This window comes from Syngnathus acus, chromosome 17 (genome assembly GCF_901709675.1).
Source record: "Syngnathus acus chromosome 17, fSynAcu1.2, whole genome shotgun sequence".
Taxonomy (NCBI): Eukaryota; Metazoa; Chordata; class Actinopteri; order Syngnathiformes; family Syngnathidae; genus Syngnathus; species Syngnathus acus.
Genome location: NC_051102.1, coordinates 4,757,223 through 4,780,873, shown reverse-complemented (window position 1 = coordinate 4,780,873; position 23,651 = coordinate 4,757,223). Strand labels below are relative to the sequence as shown.

The window sequence follows — 23,651 nt, the reverse complement described above, 5'->3', positions numbered from 1 at the left end:
AAAATCTTGGCCAAAGCTGAACTGAAAGTGAAAAGTGCCACACCCGCCCTCACCCCCACCTCCTGATTGGCTGGTTGATCTGTGACGTCACACGGACACTACATTAGGTACACCACCATTTTCAGGTGTACCTAATAACTTTATGCATTTTTTGTACGTGTCAAGAATGTGTATTTGACTACTTGCTCTTTATTCTGGGGGACACCAAAACATATTACACAACGTAAAACACATATACATATTGTCATATAAAACAGTTAACCAAATGTCAGATTTTTATTTTCATGCCCAAAAAAATAAAAACAAGGAATAAAACACCAGACAAGTTTGAACAGGTTTTAATGTTTATTAAAATAATAATAATAATAGTACATTTCAAACCAGAAATCTAATGTGAAATTGCAGTAGATATATTGGATAACAATATTTAGGCGTATATATGCATACACGTTATTTTAAGTGTTATAAAATAAAGATTCCCAAAGAGAAGTTGTTGCATAACGGCGCATCCCTTCATGCAATAAAGTTAGCCGTTAGCTTGGAGAAAACGTGCATAAAAGAAGTGGTGTTTCAGTGAGTGGTTCTTTCTTTCCTTGGCAAATCGTAAATCGACATTCTGGCTTACATAGTTCACGCCAGGAGACGCAACACGTTCACTGACTGATCCGTTGATGCACGGGACGGCAGTTCACCCATTAACTCGTTCGCGAACGGGAAAGTCAGGATTCGTTCCAGTGCCGGCTCTACGCAGGGGCAAGAGGGGGCAACGCCCCCTCAAACAGATGTCCTGCCCCCTCGAATCAAACTTTTAGAAGTGAAAAATCCGCTGATAGAAACACACGTTAATCAGCCCCCTCTCTTCTCTCATGTCGGTGCAGTGTGTGTCCTCACACAGCCTGCTGTCAGGACTCCGCGCCCCTCCGTAAACATCCAATCACTGTGAGTATGCAAATGAGGCAAGACGCAGCCAGAGAGTGTCAAGTTACAGTCAGCGCGGTAGGAGTTGGAAGAAGCAGTAAAAACTCCACCAAACTCGTCGTAATGACCCGTGATATAACTAATGATTAACGACAACTCAAATAATAGTTAATATAACATTCATATTATATGTTCCCCCCCCGGAGAGATTGCCACCTTATTGTGATCAGGGGGTTTGCGTGCCTCAGTGACCCTAAGAGCAATACCAGCAGAAGCTTTAATCTTCAGGTGGGACACCCAAGCTGGACAGGTCTTCGTGTAGAGGCCTGACAGAGTGCAATCCACTTCTCCAGGTTGAGATCTGGACACACAGCTAACAACTGCCGTGAAGAAAACACTAACAGTGTTAAAAATGTGTAAAAAAAAAAAAAAAAAAAAAAAGAACATGCCCCCTTCACATTTCTGACTGCCCCCTCTTATGTGCATTCCTAGAACCGGCCCTGATTCGTTCCCTCATTGATCCGTTCTCGCGATGACCTGGAAATGCAAATCACTTACTCGTTTACGCACAGATCCGTTCAGTTGGCGAACGGGAAATGCAATTCACGACTCGTTCGTGAACGGGAACTTACGTCATTTTCTTCTTCGTTTTGTTTTACGAGGAGGTGGCACCAGCTTCAATGCGCATTACCGACACCTCCTGGTTGAAGTCATACGAACTGAAAAAAGGATTCGTTCACTCTCGTTCCCTGAAAGAAGTCGGTTTTTTGAACGAATCGTTCACTCACGAGCCAACACTATGTCCCATGTCATGAGGAAGTGAGCTCGGAAATCGGGATGAAGCGTTTCCCACAGCGTCCTCGTACCATTTAACCAACGTCTGGCCATTAAACGCACACATTAGTTGCCCCCCCCCCCTCCCCTCCACGTGGGTGTGCTCGTAGAGTATAAGGAAACATGGCGTGCGTCGCTTTTCAAACGCAGCTGTCGTCCATCATGGAGGTTTTGGTGAAGGCGGCGGTGGCGGAAATCAGCAAGCTGGTCGATGACAATAGTGCCTTCCTGCACTTGGAAATCTCGCGGAAGCAAAGCGAGAACGAGATGTTGAAGAGGAAGCTGCTCGCCGCCGAGAGTAATAACGCGCAGATGCAGCGAGTGTTCGGTAAGAAGCGTCACAAAAAAAAAAAGACAGTCAAATGAGGTTTTCACATACAAACAAAAACAATCTTGCCTAATTAGCTTTTATTGTGTCTAGAAAGCTTAATGGACAGAGGAAGTGACGGAGGAAGTGGTACCCACACAACAGGACTCATCAAAGTGAGTCAGATGAAAGCGCTTCACACTATTGACATGGCATTTGCGTCCGCTTAGTGTCCGTCCCATCACTGGTGAACTGATTTTAGCGTTAGAATTTCAAGCCTTGTTTCTGGTTTTCAAGAAGCTCTAGACTTTCAAAGTGCACTGTAATGCTCCTTCTTCTTGCGTTGTTCAGTTTGACCCCAACTCTTCTTTCACCATCAAGGAAGAGAGTCCAGATGAGGTTCTGTGGATCAGCGATCCTGCCGGCTCCGGTCACTTTGACGGCGACTCGTTTGCGTCGGATGAGCACGGCCTCCACATGGCGGTCAAGACGGAGAAAGAGGAAACGGCGTCAGGCAGCTTCGGTCGGAACGGGTGCCAGCTGGGCGCCGTCAAGCAAAACCGACTGGCTGACTTGTCTCTGGACGATCGAGACCACCAGGTGTGGTCGTCCATCATCGAAGGTGACGATATCGACTCTGCCTTCCCGGACTTTTCCAGCGTGGTGGACGAGTACTCAGATGCATTTGCTGAGACGCGAAGGTCGAGCGGCCCCTCGCAGCCATCCTCTAACGGCGCTAACGACAGAGAGTACCCCAAGGAGCCCCCGGCGTCCGCTTTTCCGCCCGGACCTCAGTCGGACCTGCGCAAGGAGCAGATCTACCCGCAAGCCGGGGAAGCGTCGGACGTGCCGGCAGCGACCGCCACGCGGCAGGCTTTCGGCCAGCCAGACGCCGCCCAGCGCCCCTCCCTGCGGGGCTTGGCCTGTGCGCAGTGTGGCAAGACCTTCTGGCGCCTGCAGCAGTTGAAGCTGCACCAGCAAAGCCACAAGCGCAAGCGGGTCTTCTGGTGCACGGTGTGCGGCAAAGGCTTTCAGTGCTCGTCGCACCTCAGCATTCACTACCGCACGCACACGGGCGAGAAGCCGTATGGCTGCCTGCAGTGCGGCAAGCGCTTCACGCAGCAGAGCAGCCTGCGCGTGCACCAGCGCACGCACAGCGGCGAGCGGCCGTACAACTGTGCCGAGTGCGGCAAGACCTTCATCCTCATGCACCACCTCAAGCGCCACTGCGTGATTCACACGTATGGCTGACGCGGCTTGCCTTGGTGCGGACCTTGTACAGCAAGAGAAGTGTTGCCGGTCTGCTTGCTCGATCGGACGGCAATTCCACCCAGCGCACGGTTGCCGTGGATATCGATAAATGAGCTAGGCAAGGAGCAGCTCGACCGGCAGCTTGAGGTTGCTCACATGGTGCAAGTCTCCTCCGGCTCCACCGCCTGCGAGCCCAGCAGGCCTCCCCGCAGCCTGACAACCCTCATACGAGACTTATTGGGCTCAATTTGCAAGCGCCAGCACGCCGCATGACGTTGGGTGTTTTTCTCATACTGCAATCCATGGCAGAAGTGTGACAGGTAGCGAAATGACTCATCTGTACGCTGATATAAGAACTGCTGCATGACACGAGTGTGACTTTTTCGCTCTGACCATTAAATGATTCTTGTTGGAACAATCACTTTAGTGAGACCTGCGTTTAGCCTTTACGCTAAGCCTCATTGCAAAATACTCGAGTTCCATGACTTCCTCTCGTTGGCAAGGCCTGCCTGTTTGGCTGCATATTTTCTCTGCGTGCGTGCGTGCGTGCAGCTGGGAAAAGTCCCAGGGGAATGCAAGTCAGGATTCTTGATCACATGAAATTGTTGACAAAGGCAATCCAAAATTAGACTAAAACCAAAATGTAGATTAAGAAAATATATGCTATTGAAGAACTTTGGTGGTTTATTGAGTTACATGAGGTTCAAATGTTTAAGCTCTTTGAATGTTACACGTGTGAGCCGACTTGTAGAGCTGATGTAATCAACAAATGTGTTTGCGCTTGCTCGACACTTTAGCTTTCTTTACACGTGGTGAAAATGACTGCAAAAGTGGCCCTCAGGCAACCACTAAGCAAATGGTTAGCAGAAGCTGGATCACTATCATTTGAATCAGATGGATCAGAAAACATGCAGGACCTTGAGGACCGGAAAAACTTCTCATGACCATGTACGGGCGGCACTGACGTGGCCTGCAAAATATTTCCTAGCTTTTCCTGTCTGGTTGGACGAGGAGGGAGGAAAGGGGGTGTTTGGCTTGAGAAAAAATGTAATCGTGCCAATAGGAGAAGATCAAGAATGAGCAATGGGGGAATTTTCTCAAACATCACGCTAATGTTTCACCACAACTCGGGTAAACAAGTTCAGGAACACTTCAAAATGTATTTTAACGTCTGATTCTTATTGTATTTGTACTAGTTTTTGTTATTTTTTTACATAAATTGCATCAAATATATAACACTAAGCATATAATGGCTAAATTGAAAAAAAATCATTCATTTATCATTGAACGGCTTGTTTCAAAAGCCAAATTGTAATCGTTGTAGCTAAAAAAGGGAAGAAAAAAAGACCTCTGAGAATTCAGTTTGTAATGTGCAAGTCTTTTATGGCATAAGTCGTTCAAGGGGAAGTCAAGTGCGTGTGCAGTTAAGACTTTTTTTTTCTCCTCACAATTTCGGTCCACCTTTGACATGTCTCGACATTAATGTCATATAGCAACCAGGAAAGCATGCTCAACTTAAATTACAATTTAAGATTCTGTCACACCTTTTACAAAAATCCCTTTACTCAGTTACGTAATAAGTAGTACAAGGGTTTCAAGTTGAATTCAAAGTAGAAGTTGGTTTTTGAGTGAAACAGCGGTTAGTCGCTTTCATCAACACTGACTGCAGGAGTTTGTATTGGGCCTGTATGCTAGGAGGCCGCAAACGCTTTTTGTGGTGGCAAGGCAACTAACTGGCTTTGGGAGTGGAATTTTTCAAGAAAATTGTATGTCTACAAAGAGGCCGAAATGAGTGGTGGCTTTGAGCCACGATGGCTGACCGACGTGTCTGGTTTCTTTCTTCAGACGTTTTTGAGTGTCTACTCATAAGCAAAATTGCTATTACATTTCATGTTGCTAAGTGCAACCTGCTTTGGGTTGAGTTGCTTGTGCTTTCCATTCTATACCATTGAAACCAAATGGAATGCGCCTCCTTGTGAGTGATGGATGTCACACTCCTAAAAAAATCAATTGGCTTTGGGGACTGGAGTTTGTCAGTATAAAATCCCAGGAGATGCTAATTTTGGGAGTTAATATTAATTTAATATTAATATAAAATCCCAGGGGATGCTAATTTTGGGGGTTAATATTAAATATTAATATTTAGCAGGAAGAGCACACCGCCCCCAACGGCCCGCCTCACAAGGTCTTGTTGTGGCACAGCTCCAGGCGGCCGACCAGCGCGCCGACCAGTTGCTCGAGCTGCACGGCCCGCTGGCGGGCGGTCTCCAGGACCTCCTCGTGGTTGGCCTTGGCCTGGCTCTCGTAGTCCATGACTGCCCGGTTGGTGATGAGCGACATGGCCAGGCAGCGCATGCCGGCGTGGCGCGCCGCGATCACCTCGTGCACCGTGCTCATGCCTACGCCGACACCAAGACAGAAAAGGTAAGTTGGGTTCACAAAGTTATCGACACGAGACCGGAGCCACGCTGACCCACGGCGTCGGCCCCGAGCCGGTGTAACATGAGGCACTCGGCGATGGTCTCGAAGGAGGGCCCTGCCAGCACGCAGTAGACCCCCTCGCGCATGTAGTGGGAAAAGTCCAGCTCAGCCGCCACCTCGTGTGCCAGCTTGCACAGGTCACGGTCGTATGCGTCCGACATGCAGGGGAAGCGCACTCCGAACCTGAAAGTTGACCAAACAGTATGAGTATGTCAAAATGTCAGGTGATTCGGCATGTGCACACAAAGCCCACAATAGCTGCGCGCTAGCTAGGTCAACTGGCTCCTCCTGTTTGTTATCTCTTTAATGACACTAAACTCGATACACTGGTGTTGGCCACAAAATGTCATCTGACACTTGACTGTCACAGCGGAGGACACAGTACACCTCGCAACAAGGTTCTACAGAACAGTCAGGCAATGTCTTTCTGTCAAGGGGGAAAATGGCATTTATTTGGACGGAAAAAGTCAAACATGGTCAAGTTGGACTTGAAGCGAGTGTGCCGTCCGTCCGTCACCTGTCGTGGTTGGGTCCCACCAGGGGGTTGACTCCGGCGAATCCCGGGATGTTGATGTGGTCTTTGATGATCATGACATCGCCCACCTTGTAGTCCCGGTTGAGGCCGCCAGCCGCGTTGGTCAGGATCACTGTCTCCACACCCATCAGCTTGAAGACGCGCATGGGCAGCGCCACCTGCGGGGAGGGAGGAGGAGGGTGACCCGCTTTGCCCTTGCTGCCATGGCACATTCTGATACGACTTTTTTTCCCAAATGTCAATCACAATATCATTCAAGTATGTCCTTAATATGATTCCAATCTGACGTATTAAGACTTAATTGAATTTGAAAAAAAATTGAAGCCTGCGACGGTTGGGAGATACATCTAAAAGAAGTGGTTCAATAAATTAAAAAAAAAAAAAACTAAAAAAAGTGGTTAAATAAAAAAAAAACCTCTTTTCTCAACACTTTTTTAAGTACTTCTCTTTTCTCAACACTTCTTTTCAGGGTAAAAACACTCCCCCGCCCACAATTCTTTGAATTTGTTTTTTCTTAACGCCGCAAAGCTGTGGACCTCGCCTCACCTTCTGGACGGGGTATCCCTCGTACAGGTGGAACCTGCCCTGCATGCAAACGCAGGCCTTTCCCTTGAGCGTTCCAAAAACCAGCTGACCGGCGTGGCCGTGCACTAAAACGTAACAACGCATGCTGTTAATGAGCATGCACACACATGCTTGCACACGTGTTAAAAAACGCCTGCCTTACCTGTGCTTTGTGGGAAGTTGGGAATGTCGGCATACTTGAAGATTTGAGGCTCTTTGAGCATTTCGGCCAGACCGCCCAAACCCGAACCGCACACGATGCCCACGGTGGGCCGGGAAGACGTTTTGGACATCAGCCAGTCGGCCGCCGCTTGAAACTCGTCATCGCTGTCGAGAACAAAAAATGTATTTTTAAATAGGCTTATTGGTGGGCATTTTGCTGCTGATATAAAACGAAACAAAATAGCAAGCAGCATATCCTGCACTGTCTTAATAGTCTTATCGTTGGCGATTTTGCTGCTGATATAAAACGAAACAGGAACTGGCTGTTGATATAAAACGAAACAGGAACTGACTCATATCCTGCACTGTTTTTACTGAAGAATCTTAATTCCATGACACGGACATCAAAGTACATTAACACATCTAATCTTGAGATAAATGCTTTGTTGAACGTTGCAGTGAGGCAAAATAAAAACACATCTTGTCCAATTTTTCTTGTTGATTTTCTCCCCAGACAGATGTTAAAGGCGCACAGCAGCATACTATGTTAAGGAAACAATCTAATCTTTAATCTTCTGAGCAACACTTCAATTTTATGCTCTTTATGACATCACGGCACATTAATAACAGATCGTGTTCTATGATGTCAGCTTAACAGCATAATTGCCTGTATTTTTTTTTTTAAAGCTTTTCAAAGGCCACAAAAAATTACTCAGCTCAGTTGCCTCCATGTTAAAAATGATTTTAGCAATTGTGCTATATAGCTCGATAAGTAACTACCACGCTGGACATTATATATACATACACACACAGCGCAATTTGCTGCGTTTCTGTGACGTCGTTTTACTTTAATGTTCTTAGTGTGACGTCATCGCTGTTCAATGCTCTAAAATTTAGGGCTTAAATCTTCAAGGAATTTTCCATAAGCGTGAAGTACATTTAGAAAAAAAAGAAAGAAAAAAATTATTCAGGATGCGAAACGAGCCTTGGCGGTCACGAAACGTCCGTTTCCAAAAGTCCGTAAGTGTCGTCACAGTGGACCACATGAACTGAAATTCCCCTCAAGTGCGATGAAATTTCAAAACTTGGCTCCCGGATAGTGCGGCTCAGAAGCGGCTGAATCACAGCCCGACGACCGCGGTGCAACGCGTTCAAGTACGCCACTCCATCGGGTGGGTCACCGCGTTCAAGTACGCCACTCCATCGGGTAGGTTGTCACGTTTGAATGACAAGCGGCTGTGAAGGCTCCACGCGTGACGAGTGGATGTTGCGAGGGTTGTAGAACTACTCACAATGTGTAATCCATGCTGAGGCAATGATGCAGATCGTCCTGATCCTGACGGTCACGTGCCGATGCGTCGAGCGCTTTGCCTGTTGTGAGCGCCTGTAATGATGCGAAGAGAATTTTTTGACGCGGTAAAACGACTCTTTCCTCTCAACCCCACTCCCAACGGACAGCCACAGCCCCCAAACACGTCACCGGTGGTGGGTCGTCGCTATAACGCAGGCGCACCGGGCCGCTGCGTTCAAGAGCCACTCGTCATTTTAAGTTGTCGGCAGAAGAACTGTTCGGGCAGCTCCTCTTTTGTACTAACAACGTTTTTTTAAACGTTTTTCAGAACGTCCTTTTATCAAATCATATTGCGTTAATGTGGGAGCATTTCAAACAATTTTAGAGGGGTATTATAGTAAGAGTACAAACTGAAACTGTCACGGGAAAGATGGATAGGCTGATAGTTGGGTCGATAGATACAATTGGATTCTCACTGAGGCAACAACAAACTGAATTAGGTATTTTTGTCATGTTTCCGTTTGTTTGGTAACGTTGTTGCTTTACATAATCAAACAAGAAATATCTACGATGATCCTGTATCAACAGGTGTTCATGACAAGTATTGATTTCAGATTGTCCCTCAATCGATAAACAGACGGACAGAAAAACACGCGGGTTTTGTCTGATGCGCTCAGAAGGCAACACCTGACTTGGAAATTCAAAATCCAAACATTATAAAGTTCCTTTGAGTGTGTGTGTGTGCGTGCACGCGCCCACCCGCTCTCCACAAAGCCCTGTTGTGGTTTTCCCAAACGTTACGTAAGTGCCCTTTTGTAGTACACAAAGGGTTTCGCCTGAATGGTTCGCACAAACCCTGACAGCGTTGTCCGGCCCCTGCAACACAATTAAGATGACCCCCCTCAACCCCTCGGACTATGTGTGTGTGTGTGTGCGTGTGTGGACATACTTTTAGTTGCTCGATGCCCAAGAGGAAAGCTTGAGGTGTGCGATTCTGCAAGAAATAATTGAAAGTAAAGTGAGCATCTCCTTAACACCAGCATTGATCAATATTAACATCAATATCTTGATGAAACGGATGTAGGCGATACATACGAAAACCCCACATTGCGCAAAAGGTACAAAAATGGACATGAAATGTTTGGATATATTGAACGTGCATGCAACTATCCGCGTTTTTAACGCAAATGCAAACAAATAAGTTTTAATATCAGCCTTTTTCCCTTCAAGAAATGAAAGCAGGTATGCTGCATTGAAACACAAACAGGCGCACACAATCCTGGAGGACTACCGCCACCTAGTGGTGACATTGCTCTCATTCCTGCATTCATCTGTGTTGTCTAAAGTAAGCACGCCTCCTAGTGCCTACGCGTTGTATGGGTAGCTCAGCTCTGAGGAAAAACGTGATTTCTGCCTGCCCCTATAAATTATGTGAATTACAGTGGTACCCCTGCTTACGAACTTAATTTTGTCCGCGAAACTTAAAAAGAGTAAATAAAAGAAGAAAAGTAATCTAGCTTCTAAAGATGGAAATTGACAAACACAAAAGTGTGCTCTTCATGTTTCTATTGAAAACAATTCAGCCGCTACTGTCTTGTTTTTACACAATGGCAGAGCAAAGGAGACAAGGCAGGAGGGGGTGGGCGTGGCTGGTGCTTTGGTTCGGAAGTAAAAAATTGGTTAGAGAGAAGATGCAAAAAAATTGCGGTATAATTGTATTCTGATTTGCAAGGTGGCGGTCATCACAATCAATTGGCGAGTGGAACCTTTGGCCCCACAATATGACCCGTACACTGCATGCATGCATGACTTTTTTAAGGATTCTTTCTAGTGGTCATGTTTTTTTTTCTTCTATTGTGCAATGTGGCAGTTGTCATAAGTGATGAGTGGAATGTGTGACTAAGTGTGTTTTGCAATTTTTATTTCTTTATAACTTTGTGGAGTTTTTCTAGTGGTCCAGAATGAGGCCTTCTTTTCTAGAAACGTTAAGCGGGCCGGCGCACGGATGGAACGGCCTCGGGAGAGCATGCCCTTAAATCATGCCAGGTCAGCTTATCCCGAAGACACATTCGCCTCACGATCGCTCCCCTTTCAACCCAAACAGGACGCTCTGTTCCGGCCAACCCGTTCATGAATGACGATGAAAAAAAAAAGAGCATTTGTGTCTTCTTTTTACAGGAGTTGGAGGGGAGTGTGTGTGTGTGTGTGGGGGGGGGGTTCCGGGGCGACGGGGGCAGCGCGCACGTGCGATTGCCACTCCACGTGCACGACCCAGCTCCCGCTTCTTGGCGGCCACAGTAAGAACCCGGCGTCCCGCTCCAGAGGTGACGGCTCGGATGTGAGCGCGACGCGACAGGAATGCCGGGTGGGGGGCAACACGGGAGGGAGAGAGAGTGGCCTCTTATAGGGACGCGAGGGGGTCACGTCCAAGAGACTTTGAGGGGACAGAGGGACCGTCCGCGCGGTCCTCAACTGGACCAGCAGCATGCGCAACAGTGGCTGACACCGTGCAAAGTCCTCCGGCACGCCAACCTTCCAACACAGGCCCGCCTCTGAAAGGTAAGCACACCTGCAAATGATGCTTTTGCGCTGCTTTTTTGCACTACCTGCAATGATTTTTTTTTTATAGCAGAGGGTGATTTCAGAATAAAAATGTTGGAAAAATGAATCTTTTTAAAATTGTATATTGCTTTTCATATCCCATTTTATATGAAATCAAAAGTTGAATCGTAGAGCATTTCCTCAAATTGACTGAATTCCGTAAATGGATGGCTTTTCTGTTACTCATAATTAATGATAATAAATACATGTATGTGTACAAACAAATACTTAAACATTTAAATATATTTCTGTATATTTGATCCTTTAAAAAAATTACATCATTAAAAAATAATAACTATATATAACCATAACTCTCACACAGTACACTTCGGAACTGCGCATATCTAAAGGCTCTCGCACACTCTATCTACCAAGGCACTTTCACACATCCCACTGGAACACGCATAGACACACGCAACTAAAATACAATCCTACATGTGACTGAAACACACTGACGTGAAGCACTCTCATATATGCTCTCACACACTTCTGCTGAAATGCTTCATTTCCCTCTCACACAATAAAAAAAAAAAAAAATCACATCTTGAGCACTCTCACACATCTGACTGAAAAGTGCCTTGCTGTGTATTTGTGTGGCGCAGCTGGCTGATGGAGGTCCATCACTCCTCCCCACGGAATACTAACGAGGACGGCCTTTTCTTTGCACACAATCAAAAGTTTGCTTTCACTCTCATGCACAAAACCACAAAATCACAAGTTTGCCTACAGTTTTCCTTACACACACACAATTTTGCATGTAATAGCCTGCCCACACACACACGCACGCACACACACACACACACACACACACACACACACACACACACACACACACACACACACACACACACACACACACACACACACACACACACACACACACACACACACACACACACACACACACACACACACACACACACACACACACACACACACACACACACACACACACACACACACACACACACACACACACACACACACACACACACACACACACACACACACACACACACACACACACACACACTGATGCTTTTTGTCAATGGCGTCTTTTGTGTCTTTCATGTGTGAGCCAAACAAAGCATTCCTGTGTGGATGGAGGAGAGAAGGCACAAGCAGGAGAGGAGGGAGAGAGGAAAAGAGGAGAAAAGAGAGCAAGAGAGAGAGCGAGCAAAGGAGGATGCCAAGGGAGAGAGGGAGGGAGGAAGGAAACACCGCTTTTGTCCTCCGGGCGACCGAGAAGGAAAAAAGTTTGCATTTGGGCGTCGGACAAGTGGCATCACCGAGCGGGCGAGTGGTGGCGTTGCCATGGAGATGGAATACATCCTGGCCGAGAGGGCGCTCCCAATATGATTGGACGCGTGTGTGCGTGCATGCGCGTGCGGCGACTTTTGAATGGTCTCATTGTGAGTGCAAAGCTTTTCAGGCCCCCCTCCCAAAAGAAGTAAAGTAATGAAAGCCGATTGGTTATGTCATCTGTTGGCGGGCGGCCTCCAGGAGGCCTCGGCCCCCTGTCCACTCGCACCACTAATGTAAGGTCTGTCCGTTCACACATTGACACAACAAATTGGGCTAACCATAAGCTAGCGAGGCTAACGTAAACACATTTGTCCACTCACACAGTCAAGATGTTTACATTATGTCCGTGGCAACTAAAGCGTCTGCCCATTCAGAACACGTTCACAAATGCACAGGATGTTTGTCCTTTTGCACAACAACCAAACTAATCAAACATTTGGAACTTTTTTTTTTCTCTCAAGTTTGAACGTTGACCTATAAATGCTTGCGCCATACAGACGCTGTTGCTATTTGCTCAATGTAACACCGATTCAAGTTAACTTTTAATATAATCTGAAAGTAATCTTTAAAGTAACTCATTTACATTTTCATGGTGACCGGCAACACAATATTACATGTTATGTTACATATTATTTTATGATGATGAAAATGTTTTGGTGTGCTAGGAAAAAAATGAAGGCAGAGCAAAAAAAACAAAATCTTGATTCTAGAAAGTTGCATAGCTGGTGGTCAAAATGTGTTGAGCAGTGTAAGAGATGAGTGGTGGAGCGTTTGAGAATTTCCGGATGGTGAAAAGCAACATTTTTGGCTCTTTTCCGATCGGCTCCAGTTTCCATTTTTTTTTTTTCTTTGGGCTGGGAACGGAACCTTCGGTGTTTTCGCCCGTGCTCATTCACTTGGTCTGTCTTTGAACGCACCGCGGCTTCTCTTTGGCTTCCTTCCCTGCCCCGCTCCTCTTTTTGTCCGTCGTACCCTCCCCGCTGCGATGGCCGGCTGGACCAAAGCGAGCGTGTCTAATGGCTGCCAGTACAGCCGAGCATTTGTTCGCCTCTGCGTGGGGAAGCTATGCTTGGCAATGTTCGCATAATGCCATAAAAGCGCAGAGTGGCAACTTTGTGATGTCACGCTCCCTGAAGTGGCGACAATTCAGCGACTGCACATCACAGCCCTCAGATTAAAAACAACAAAAAAAAAAAAAGTGCACCAGTTTCACATTTGCGATATGAAATTTGGCATGCATTCACATAATGACCGTGTACACTAAGTAAGGCTTTTAAAATTACCTGACTCTCGTTTTAAAAATGATGACTTATAAGGCTTCAAAAATGCTTTTATTTGAAAATTTCCCACAAGTCTCATTGAGACTTTCTTTTCTTGGCCAGATGACGTCCACCGACCCACCGTCCTCCCGTAGCTCCTCCCCCCACAAGGTGTGTCACTCCCAGACGCAGACGGACGTCTTGAAACCCCTGCTGGGCGCTGGCGGGCTATCCAACGCCGGCGGCGCGCTGCGCAAGCGGCGGCGGGTCCTGTCCAAAGATGGTCGCAGCAACATCCGCATCCAGCACGTCAGCGGGCGTGGCTCTCTCTACATGCGAGACCTGTGGACCACCTTTGTGGACATGCAGTGGCGCTACAAGTTCTTCCTCTTCACCGCCACATTTGCCGGCACCTGGTTCCTCTTCGGGGTGCTTTGGTACCTGCTGGCGCTGGTGCACGGGGACTTGCTCGGTAAGGAGGAGACCAAATGTCATTGAGAATAAAAACATGAAAGAAGAAGAGTGTGACCCCGATCCGATTTGGGTTGCAGAGTTCGAGCCACCATCCAACCACACCCCATGCGTGATGCAGATGCAGACGCTGACGGGCGCCTTCCTCTTCTCGCTGGAGTCGCAGACCACCATTGGCTACGGCTTCCGCTGCATCACTGAAGAGTGTCCCCTCGCCATAGTCCTGCTCATCATCCAGCTGCTCATCACCACGCTCATGGAGATCTTCATCACTGGAACCTTCCTGGCAAAGGTGAAGGCTTCAGCTTGGGCCTGAACAAATGGGTTGAGCTGCACTGCGTTTGCCGTCCGGCACGGCGGGAATGTCGAGTTGACGCGGCGGTGTGTTGCGGGCTGTCAGGTGGCGCGTCCCAAGAAGCGAGGCGAGACGGTCAAGTTCAGCCAGCACGCCGTGGTGTCGAGCCAGGAGGGACGCCCGTGCCTCATGATCAGGGTGGCCAACATGCGCAAGAGCCTCCTGCTGGGATGTCAGGCGAGTCGCATCACATCACATCACATCAAGACCCTCCCAGTCTGTCAAATCATGTGAATGTTTGGGCGACAGGTGACGGGCAAGCTGCTCCAGTCGTCTCTGACCAAGGAGGGCGAGACGGTTCGGTTGGACCAGCGCAACGTGGCCTTCCAGGTGGACACGTCCAGTGACAGCCCCTTCCTCATCCTGCCGCTCACCTTCTACCACGTCATTGACGACGACAGCCCCCTCAGGACATGGGCGGCCAAGGGTGCGTTTTTTTTTTTGTCTGCTCGAAGGAGAACGTCCGTCACCGTAACAATGCAAGTCTTTCCATTTGCATTCAGGCGGCGGCTGGACTGACCCGGAATTAGCCGACTTTGAGCTGCTGGTCATCCTTAGCGCGACCATCGAGCCCACGTCGGCCACCTGCCAGGTTCGCACCTCCTACTTGCCCGATGAGATCTTGTGGGGCTACGAGTTCCCGCCCGTGGTCTCCCTGTCGCCGTCGGGCAAATACGTGGCCGACTTCGCCTTTTTCGACAAGGTGGCAAAGAGCAAGGCGGCGCCCGTGTTCAAACCGGCAACTGGCCAGCCGCGCGACCACCAGAGCAACGGCGGCAGCAAACTCGCTGGCGGGTCTGACCCGGAGAAGATCCGCCTGGAGCAAAGCTACAGAGAGGAGCGAGGCCGCATCAGCGTACGCATCAGCAACGTGTGAAAACCTACTATGGGATTCTTTCTGGACTGTAGCGCAGTCCGCCTTGCAAAACCTGAGAACAAACTCAGGAAAATCAAATTGCACTGAAAAGTAAACTGCTGAACTGAGAGGTGGCAGAGGGAGAGGCGGAGCAACAGGAAGAAATCTACCTTGCCCCTGTAGATGTGTCCCATTAATTTTTTTTTTTTTTTTTGCCCAAACACCACATTTGCACATTTCAGGGTCACAAAGGGGAAAAGTACAAATAAAATACAATGAGGACAAAATCTTGTGATATTGCAAAAAAAGGGAGACAGTCACATTAAAAAAATAATAATCCCCTGTAATTAACACTTATGAAAAAAGTCTTAATTTTTTTTTTGAGATGGGGGGCAAATCAGTGATTTTGATTAGTTTAAATATAGTCAAACTTATATATTTTAAAAATGTTTTTGTACAGGTTGTATTTTGAGGCGATGGTAGTCATCAGAGTAAAATTATAGACAAAAGGTTTTTAGACAAAAAGTAAGAATTTGTTCAAAAAAATCTTAATAGAATCATTTTTTGACAATTACTTTGGAATTTTTACATTTAAGAGTCACAATTATATTTTTTGAGATATTTTTATTTTATTTTGCCAAAAAAGCATAGCCTTAAAATTATTTTTCAAACAAAGTCAAAATAATACATAGAGAAAAAAAGGTTTTTTTTTGTTTTATTCCGTTGTATTACTGGGGGCGTCTCCCAACCGCAGAGGTGGGTGGTTTAACATCTGCTATCTACATAAGCAGCAAATGCAAAAAAAGGGGGCACAGAACCCGAGTGAATGTATTGTTCTTTTTTGTCTTTTTGCATATTTGTGTAGGTGTGTTTATTGTATCTTAAAATAAAATAGAACCTTGAGAAAGTGAACACAAGACAGGCTAACAAGTCCTAACCCGTCATAGGAAATATTCAAATATTGACACAGTGCTGAGAAGCGGAAAGCCAAAACCACAGTTGAGTGACTGGTAAAATCCCCGCTCACACACAACTTCCCCCCTGCCACCTGTTCACTCTTTGCTGTACACTCACTTTGTGTTTGAGTTTTCCATAGCCAATGTTCCGATGATATGTAAAACAAAACAAAAAAAAGGGCCAAAATGCACTTTTGAAGAAAATGTGCCAGCTGTGTGCCATCACCTTACATTCACTGGCCACACGATTTGACTCTCGGTGCAAATGAGATTGCCTTGTGATGCCTTCTCTGAATTTTTCTTTTCTTTTGGAAAATTCTAAGCTATTTTCACTAATAAAAGTGAAAATACAACAGTAACAAAACAAAACAAAAAAACAAAACAAACATGCCTGGAAAGATTTTTGAAAGTTAGCTATTTTTTTTCCAGCAAGCCAGTTTAGGCTAGTCGTGAGAATTCCCATTGAGAGATTTTTGTCCGCTGTCCACCAAAATGGGACCTTGAAAAATACTAACTGCGGCTTTAGTTCTTATCGTCTGATGAAGTGCAGGCCCGGCGAGCGCAAGGTGCTTGCATTGCATTCATTGAGGAAGTGTGATGTTCAGTTTGTACAAAATGTTGTATTTGGTTTTTTTTAAACACCACTGACACTTTGTTTTGAGTCGAAACACTGCCGATGTTTACTGTATTATATATATATATATATATATATATATATATATATATATATATATATATATATATATATATAATATTGTTGGAGTCTGTTCTTAACGCCAACACCAAGGGAGGCTGCTAATTTGAATCCTGTTGGACATGAACTGGGAATAAAAGTTTACTCATTGTTGTCATGCGCAGTTTTTTGGCATATGCTTTGTGATTTTTGATTTTCCGCGTTCGAACCTAGACTGTGCTTTGTGATTTTTGATTTTCTGCGTTCCAACCTTGACTGTGTTTTTGTATTTACACCTCCATGCCACTGGATTCTGACCCCGATCTGTCAAGGACAGTGTCTGTGCAACAGTCTCCCCACTTTAAACAAAGTCACGCACAGGCGTCCTTTTCAGGGAATCCACCTTACATCCCGGATTAAAGCCCTGTGGCGACCAGTAAGTGGCGACGGGGGCAGGATTGTGAGATCTGGAAGCCTCTAGTCACAAACTGGCACACCAGGCGGTGGGTGTTGGTTTTCAGTCGCTAGGCTCTTGGAACGAGGCAGAAAGAGCCTTTCGGCAGCCGCACCCATAACTTAGCAGCCCTTTTTAGGGTCTACTCTGCTCACCCCGTATGGGAAGAGGGCTAGAAAAGGTGCCCTAAAAATAGCCTGTCTCAAATCTCCCAACTGGATTCCCGCGTTCAGAGGGATCACCACTTGCGGTCGAAAACATAAAATCATGATGAATTTTGGAGCCTGGAATGTGCGCACTCTAATGGATAGTGCAACCAGTGACAGACCGGAGAGGAGAACTGCGATCATCGCTAGAGAACTGAGGAGATGCCGGATAGACCTGGCTGCCCTTTCTGAGACCCGCCGGGCAGATGAAGGACAACTAAAGGAGGAGAAAGGGGGCTACACTTTCTTTTGGAAAGGGAAAGCTGCTGATGAACCCAGGATCCATGGTGTTGGGTTTGCCATCAGGAACCACCTCATTAGTCACCTCTCTGAACTTCCTGTGGGGATCAATGAGCGTCTCATGACTATCCGTCTGATGCTTGGCAACAACCAGATGGCAACAGTTGTGAGTGCCTATGCCCCTATCTTAGACTCTGTGGAGGAAGTGAAAGAGACCTTCTACGCCTGCCTAGATGAAACACTGTCAAGAATCCCCAGAGAGGATAAGATTATTTTCTTAGGAGATTTCAACGCTAGGGTCGGCCGAGACCAAGACCTCTGGACAATGAGTCCATCAACACACGGTGGAAGGAGCATTTCCAGGAACTCCTCAACCGTGAGAGCATAACAAACCCGGACTTTATCAGCCACATCCCCCAGAGTCCCATCAGAGAAGACATGGGGGAACCTCCCACCATGACAGAGGTTCAAGATGCCATCAGGAGCCTTAGGAACAACAAGGCCATCGGTCCAGATGGGATCCTAGCAGAGATCCGAAAAGAAGGTGGACCAGAGCTCCTGTACCACATCCACGCCCTCCTCCTCAAGGTCTAGGAAAAAGAAGAGCTTCCCTCAGAGCTCAGAGATGCTCTAATAGTGACCATATTTAAGAAGGGCGACAAGGCAGAATGTGGAAACTACAGGGGCATCTCACTCCTGTCAACAACAGGCAAAGTCATTGCCCGTTTTCTGGCGAACAGACTGCTACCACTGTCTGAGGAAATACTCCCAGAATCACAGTGTGGTTTCCGTTCATCCAGAGGTACAGCCGACATGATCTTCACGGCACGCCAACTCCAGGAGAAATGCCGTGAACACGGGCAGCCTCTGTACATGGCCTTCATAGACCTGAAAAAAGCCTTTGACACTGTAGATCGCCAGGCCCTGTGGAGTATACTAACAAGGTACGGCTGCCATGAGAAGTACATCAGGATACTGAGGGTTCTACATGACGGCATGTCAGCCACAGTGCTCACCAACAGCGGCTCGGAGTCCAAGCCCTTCACAGTCGAAACTGGTGTGAAACAGGGATGCATCAGTGCACCAACCCTGTTTGCAATCTTCATAGCTGCAATACTCCACCTTATTGGCGAGGAGCTGCCTCAGGGGATCCCAATTGTCTACAGGACTGATGGCAGGCTCTTCAACCTGCTCAGGTTCAAAGCCAAGAGCAAGGTTTCCAACACCACCATCATGGAGCTCCAATATGCTGATGATAACGCCATTGTAGCACACTCTGCCGAGGACCTCCGGGGCATCCTGAATGCGTTTGCTAAGGCATAGAGCCCTCGGTCTAACATTGAACATCACAAAGACCCAGGTCCTACATCAACCTCCACCCAACCAACCATCTACCCAACCCACCATAAAAGTGGAGAACACCCCGCTTGAAACTGTTGACCACTTCCCCTACCTTGGCAGCCTTCCTTCATCTAAAGCTGACAGACTCAGAGATCAACCATCGCCTGAGGTGTGCTAGTGGAGCGTATGCGAGACTCAGGAAAATAGTCTTTGAAGACCGGGATTTAAAGGCCCAAACAAAGCTCCTGGTCTACAGGGCTGTTGTCCTCCCTACCCTGTTGTATGAAGCTGAGTCTTGGACCACCTATAGCCGGCACCTCAAAGCCCTGGAAGGACATCAACAGAGATCTCTGCGGAAGATCCTGAGGATCAGTTGGGAAGACAGATGCACCAACATCAGCGTTCTGGAGGAAGCAAACATGCTCAGCATCACCACCACAATAATGCAGCGCCAACTCTGATGGACAGGTGATGTCATCCGCATGCCCAAAACACGCCTCCCCAAACAGATCCTCTACTCACAGCTGAAGAAAGGTCAGCGAGCTGCCGGCGGCCAAAAGAAACGCTTCACGGACAACATCAGGATCAGTCTGAAGAAGTTTCACATCACATCAAGTGACTGGGAGCACCTTGCATTGGACAGGCGCACTTGGAAAAAATCCTTGCAGGAAACAAGCTACACATCATGAAATGGAACTCCGTAGCATCGCAGAAACGAAGCGAAAGCACCGCAAGGAAAGACAGAAAAAGGCTCCGCCACCACAAACTACCTTGACTCTCCCCTGCCCATACTGCACCAAAATATGTGGATCGCGGATCGGCCTCCACAGCCATCAGAGGACCCACAAGTAGATGACCCTATGAAGAGGACAGTCATACTCGCTTCGAGTGACCGCCGATGATGATGATGACACCTACGCATCTAGTGATTAGAGAAATTTGGTCAAAATTCAGGCCGTTGAGCAACATGAAATTTATGGGCTATCACGTTTTCTTGATTTCATCACTTTTATTTTCATTTGTATTTTTCACAGGTTGACTGACAAAGCTTCAAAAATGCATCAAATAATGAGTAGGCCGGAGTGTCTTCTGCCATTTTGAAAATGATCACGTTAGACTAAAAACTAAAAGTCCCAATGATCGTCACACACACATCTGGGTGTGGTGAAATTTGTCCTCTGCATTTAACCCATCCCCGTGTGATTTTAATCCATCCCCTGGGGGAGAGGGGAGCAGTGAGCAGCAGCGGTGCCGCACTTGGGAATCATTTGGTGATCTAACCCCCCAATTCCAACCCTTAATGCTGAGTGCCAAGCAGGGAGGCAATGGGTCCCATTTTTATAGTCTTTGGTATGACCCGGCCGGGGTTTGAACCCACAACCTTCCAGTCCCAGGGCGGACACTCTACCACTAGAGCCACTGAGCTGGACTAGTGCTTGCAGGCAGCAAGGCAGCCCATTTTGAATTTGTTTAAGCAAAGCTGACGTGTACAGCACACAAGGCAGGGCTCAACTTCCTCTTTTGACGCGACAACATGAAACTGCTCACATTTTTCTTTGTCTTTCTGCTCCTAACGAACAAAACTCAAGGTAAGCCCGTCACTTTTGGTCTGCTCCGCCTTCACGAAAATGTATAGTCCACAGAAAAAACAAAGCGTTGACTGCAATGTTTTAGGAGTTGTGTCGGAGGTGATGAGGATGCAGTAATAGTACATTTACACAAGTATTACAGTACATACTGTATGCTTTTATTCCCAATGAAATTAATGTTAGCTTTTCTTTGGAAATTGCACAGGAAGTTAAAAAAGTATTCGAATATGAGGCATCACCAGTTAAATGTAAACAAGTTTGATTTTAAGTCTATAAGCAGTCGCAAAACGAAAGAGAGCAGTCGTGAAAGGAACTTAGCGGAACTTGCGGTTTCTCTTACCATAGCCCTTATATGTATCTGATGATTGACTTCCTCTTCTGTCGACTCACAAAAAAAAGACTCTTAACATGCTATTCAATGCCAATAAAATAAAAATAAATTGCTGCATTTTGTCAAGGGGGGGGGGTGGGCATTTTGGAACTGTAAAGTGGATTTTTTTTCCGTGAGACAAAAATTACATAAGAATAAGTCAATATTTTTGATTGGCATATTGTGATATGATTTATTCTCGCCTTGTTTTTTTTTCAGGGTCTGGAGTAAAAAGCAAGTTTGTAAAGCTGGGAACTGATCTAAATTTGGACGTGAACAATACATTAAATTTTATAAAGGAAGACGAGGTCTTCTTTTGGCGCTTCAATATAACTTCTAACATTTTAAGAGTAATTGAAAATAAAACAAAATATTTTTCGCCCTACAACAAAAGAGTGGCGTTTTCTAAAAACCTCACCTTGATATTAAGAAATGTATACGATCTGGACGCTGGACTTTACACTGCAGTGCTCAGTGGAAGATCTCAGAAGATGTTGGCCAAATACCAAGTTCACGTTCAAGGTACATCGTCGATTGAAATGATTGTTGATGTCTTTTTAATCCCGGAACATAACAAACAACATAACATACCGAATTGTCCCGGAAACATCATTGGTACTCCTGAAAACTTTGATATCGCGGGGCTGTGGTCAACATCAGATTGACGCCTAAAGTGAACAGTTCCTAACAAAAGAACCTAGCAGGTCAATTTGATCCATTATAGCCATTTATTAGACCGGGTCAAACATTTTCCGGGTCACATTGACTAACATTATTTCTGCCCCCTACAAAACAACATAACCGCAGGTTAACTTTCCGCCTGTACGCTAACGAGTCGAAATTTTCAGCCGCTGTATCTCCTATCGAGCTGGAGGTGGTGTCAGTGAGGGCTGACTCGGACTCGTGTAACTTCACGGTGACCTGTAGGACCGACAAAGCTGAACTCAACACCACTTTTGGATGCCGCTATGATAACTGCATGCGGACCCGAGGCGAGGTGAATGATGCAAATTTCAAGGCCTTCGTCTCCAATTCCTCCGTTATGTGCGAGCAAAGCAACCACGTTAGCAAGAGCCAGCAGGCAAAGGCGCTTCAACAAGTCTGTCATCAACACGGCGGTGAGTGTCACCGGAATCTAGTCAGTTGAGTCTGTTATACAGACCCCAGCAAAGTCAGGATTCGTATTTGTGGCCACTTTCACGCAGAGATCCTGCAGCCTATAAAGGGCTTGAAAAGTAGGAATATTTTGGTTTGGTTTTTGTTGTACCTCCCCCACAGAATCCGCCAAAAAAAAAAGCTCAATGGTCACCTGGGTCGGGATATCAGTCGGCTTTGCTGTCCCTGTTGTTGCTGTTCTTATTGGACTTGCTTTAAGAAGTAAGTTTGACTCATGTTCTGATGCTGTTTATAGTTTTAAGCACTTGATGACTACTATCGCCTCCCCTAAACCTGGTCCAACCCAGGGTGCCCCTTACAAGGTAACATATCATTGTTCTTGTGTCGCAAGGCAATGGGAACCCTTGTCCTCCTTCCCTTAGCATAGTCCAAATCACTGACTCACTAACTAACCAACTGCAGAGATGGCGTAAAAAACAACTATAAACTGTGGTTTATGTTGACCAAATTCTCAGAGTGTGTGACTTCTTGTGCAAATACCAAACGGAGAAAAAGACAGGCCACCTGGCAACAAGAGGTTCCTGGGGTAAGTCCTTGAATCCTACGATCTGTTCAAAGGCATAGAAACCAAAGTATAGTCAAACTTTTGATTTGTTTGCAGGACCTCACCCCAGCACAAAATGTGGAAGCCCATAATATCCATAACGAGATGAGTCTGAGCCTCTACTCATTGGTGGAACATCACACGGAACCGAGCATGACCACGTATGCTCGAGTTCAGAAACCTGCAAAACCTCGGGAGATGCAGAAAGCAGATTCGGTGCTGGTCCCTGGGCACAATAATCCCTTGGTGGCATTGTAACCACGCCCACGTTAGGTGTACACATTTCCGTATCTGCAGATTTTCAGTCTGCAAAATGCTTGTTCCGTTCTAAAATGCAAGCGTGGATCGCCCTAATTATGTTTTCAGTGGGTGGCTCTCTTCGAACTGTTGCTTGATGTTGCTGTGAAATGCAAGGGACTACTTTTCAGCAGTAATTTTTCAAATTTTTTACAGCTGTTGTAAAAGCTCGAAATAAATCGGAACCATAAAAGTTTCTGACGGGCCTGCCATTTTGGCCACTTGGTGTCGACCCACCTGGTGGTGACTAAGGGCTCAGATTGCAACCGCCACGGCTTACCTGATTTCTGGACTTGCTCGCGTGACAGTGGCAAAATGTGGATCAGAATAGCGTGTTTGGACTAGTGGGGGGCGCATACAACATATTACCATAAAGAAAATGCTTTACTCGTCTGCTTTAACTCGGTGGACAGCGACGTCAATCGTGTCTTCTGTAATGTTCTGCTATGTTCTTTATTACAGCTGGTGTGAAATTGCTATCTCAATAAAGTTGAGTTTGACTGAGGAGGACGTCTGTGTTTGTGGTTTTGGGGACAAAACAACTGTGGACCAGTGATGTTTTCCTTAATTCTAACGTGTGAGCGCTTTGATGATGCGTTAGGTAGCTTTTGACAC

The 23,651-nt window shown here is 46.5% G+C and overlaps 4 protein-coding genes and 2 long non-coding RNA genes across 7 annotated transcripts; 5 read left to right on the top strand and 1 right to left on the bottom strand.

Annotated features, from left to right (window-relative positions):
• The first annotated feature begins 1,733 nt into the window (after nt 1–1,733).
• On the top strand, nt 1,734–3,984 carry LOC119137034 (zinc finger protein 79-like). Of its 2 annotated transcripts, none has more exons than XM_037275994.1 (3): nt 1,734–2,080; nt 2,174–2,235; nt 2,441–3,984. In XM_037275994.1, the coding sequence occupies exons 1-3, from the start codon at nt 1,876–1,878 to the stop codon at nt 3,308–3,310; spliced, it is 1,137 nt and encodes a 378-aa protein (XP_037131889.1). In that variant the 5' UTR covers nt 1,734–1,875; the 3' UTR covers nt 3,311–3,984. The 2 variants fall into 2 exon arrangements, with proteins under 2 accessions (XP_037131889.1, XP_037131890.1); XM_037275995.1 differs by having other exon boundaries at nt 1,944–2,080; nt 2,158–2,235.
• Nucleotides 3,985–4,667: 683 nt separating this feature from the next.
• Nucleotides 4,668–8,508, bottom strand: LOC119137035 (purine nucleoside phosphorylase-like). Its single transcript, XM_037275997.1, has 6 exons — nt 8,345–8,508; nt 7,054–7,217; nt 6,873–6,976; nt 6,309–6,484; nt 5,784–5,974; nt 4,668–5,709 (listed from the first exon to the last, which is right to left on the bottom strand). Exons 1-6 carry the CDS (start codon nt 8,356–8,358, stop codon nt 5,489–5,491), a joined length of 870 nt encoding a protein of 289 aa, XP_037131892.1. The 5' UTR covers nt 8,359–8,508; the 3' UTR covers nt 4,668–5,488.
• LOC119137037 lies at nt 5,974–6,744 on the top strand. The gene is made up of 2 exons (XR_005100849.1): nt 5,974–6,212; nt 6,274–6,744. It is a non-coding gene; the product is annotated as an uncharacterized LOC119137037 (long non-coding RNA).
• On the top strand, nt 8,108–8,469 carry LOC119137036. The gene is made up of 2 exons (XR_005100848.1): nt 8,108–8,228; nt 8,264–8,469. It is a non-coding gene; the product is annotated as an uncharacterized LOC119137036 (long non-coding RNA).
• Nucleotides 8,509–10,608: 2,100 nt separating the features above from the next.
• Nucleotides 10,609–16,077, top strand: LOC119137147 (ATP-sensitive inward rectifier potassium channel 10-like). Its single transcript, XM_037276226.1, has 6 exons — nt 10,609–10,902; nt 13,632–13,980; nt 14,060–14,271; nt 14,380–14,511; nt 14,584–14,761; nt 14,838–16,077. The coding sequence occupies exons 2-6, from the start codon at nt 13,632–13,634 to the stop codon at nt 15,209–15,211; spliced, it is 1,245 nt and encodes a 414-aa protein (XP_037132121.1). The 5' UTR covers nt 10,609–10,902; the 3' UTR covers nt 15,212–16,077.
• LOC119137148 lies at nt 15,909–23,541 on the top strand. Its single transcript, XM_037276227.1, has 7 exons — nt 15,909–16,315; nt 20,557–20,649; nt 21,239–21,541; nt 21,868–22,137; nt 22,298–22,396; nt 22,651–22,721; nt 22,797–23,541. The coding sequence occupies exons 2-7, from the start codon at nt 20,595–20,597 to the stop codon at nt 22,995–22,997; spliced, it is 999 nt and encodes a 332-aa protein (XP_037132122.1). The 5' UTR covers nt 15,909–16,315; nt 20,557–20,594; the 3' UTR covers nt 22,998–23,541.
• The last annotated feature ends 110 nt before the right edge of the window (nt 23,542–23,651 follow it).

Bases quoted from the DNA above. Each gene is read 5' to 3' on its own strand.
- LOC119137147 (XM_037276226.1), top strand. From the start codon at position 13,632: ATGACGTCCACCGACCCACCGTCCTCCCGTAGCTCCTCCCCCCACAAG. The intron at 14,512-14,583 runs GCGAGTCGCATC...TTTGGGCGACAG, and splicing joins GCCTCCTGCTGGGATGTCAG to GTGACGGGCAAGCTGCTCCA. The intron at 14,762-14,837 runs GTGCGTTTTTTT...ATTTGCATTCAG, and splicing joins CAGGACATGGGCGGCCAAGG to GCGGCGGCTGGACTGACCCG.
- LOC119137034 (XM_037275994.1), top strand. From the start codon at position 1,876: ATGGCGTGCGTCGCTTTTCAAACGCAGCTGTCGTCCATCATGGAGGTT. The intron at 2,081-2,173 runs GTAAGAAGCGTC...TATTGTGTCTAG, and splicing joins GCAGATGCAGCGAGTGTTCG to AAAGCTTAATGGACAGAGGA. The intron at 2,236-2,440 runs GTGAGTCAGATG...TTCACCATCAAG, and splicing joins ACACAACAGGACTCATCAAA to GAAGAGAGTCCAGATGAGGT.
- LOC119137148 (XM_037276227.1), top strand. From the start codon at position 20,595: ATGAAACTGCTCACATTTTTCTTTGTCTTTCTGCTCCTAACGAACAAA. The intron at 21,542-21,867 runs GTACATCGTCGA...CGAAATTTTCAG, and splicing joins ATACCAAGTTCACGTTCAAG to CCGCTGTATCTCCTATCGAG. The intron at 22,397-22,650 runs GTAAGTTTGACT...CCAAATTCTCAG, and splicing joins TATTGGACTTGCTTTAAGAA to AGTGTGTGACTTCTTGTGCA.
- LOC119137035 (XM_037275997.1), bottom strand. The intron at 6,485-6,872 runs GTGAGGCGAGGT...CCCTCCCCGCAG, and splicing joins AGGGATACCCCGTCCAGAAG to GTGGCGCTGCCCATGCGCGT. The intron at 5,975-6,308 runs GTGACGGACGGA...GTCAACTTTCAG, and splicing joins GTGGGACCCAACCACGACAG to GTTCGGAGTGCGCTTCCCCT.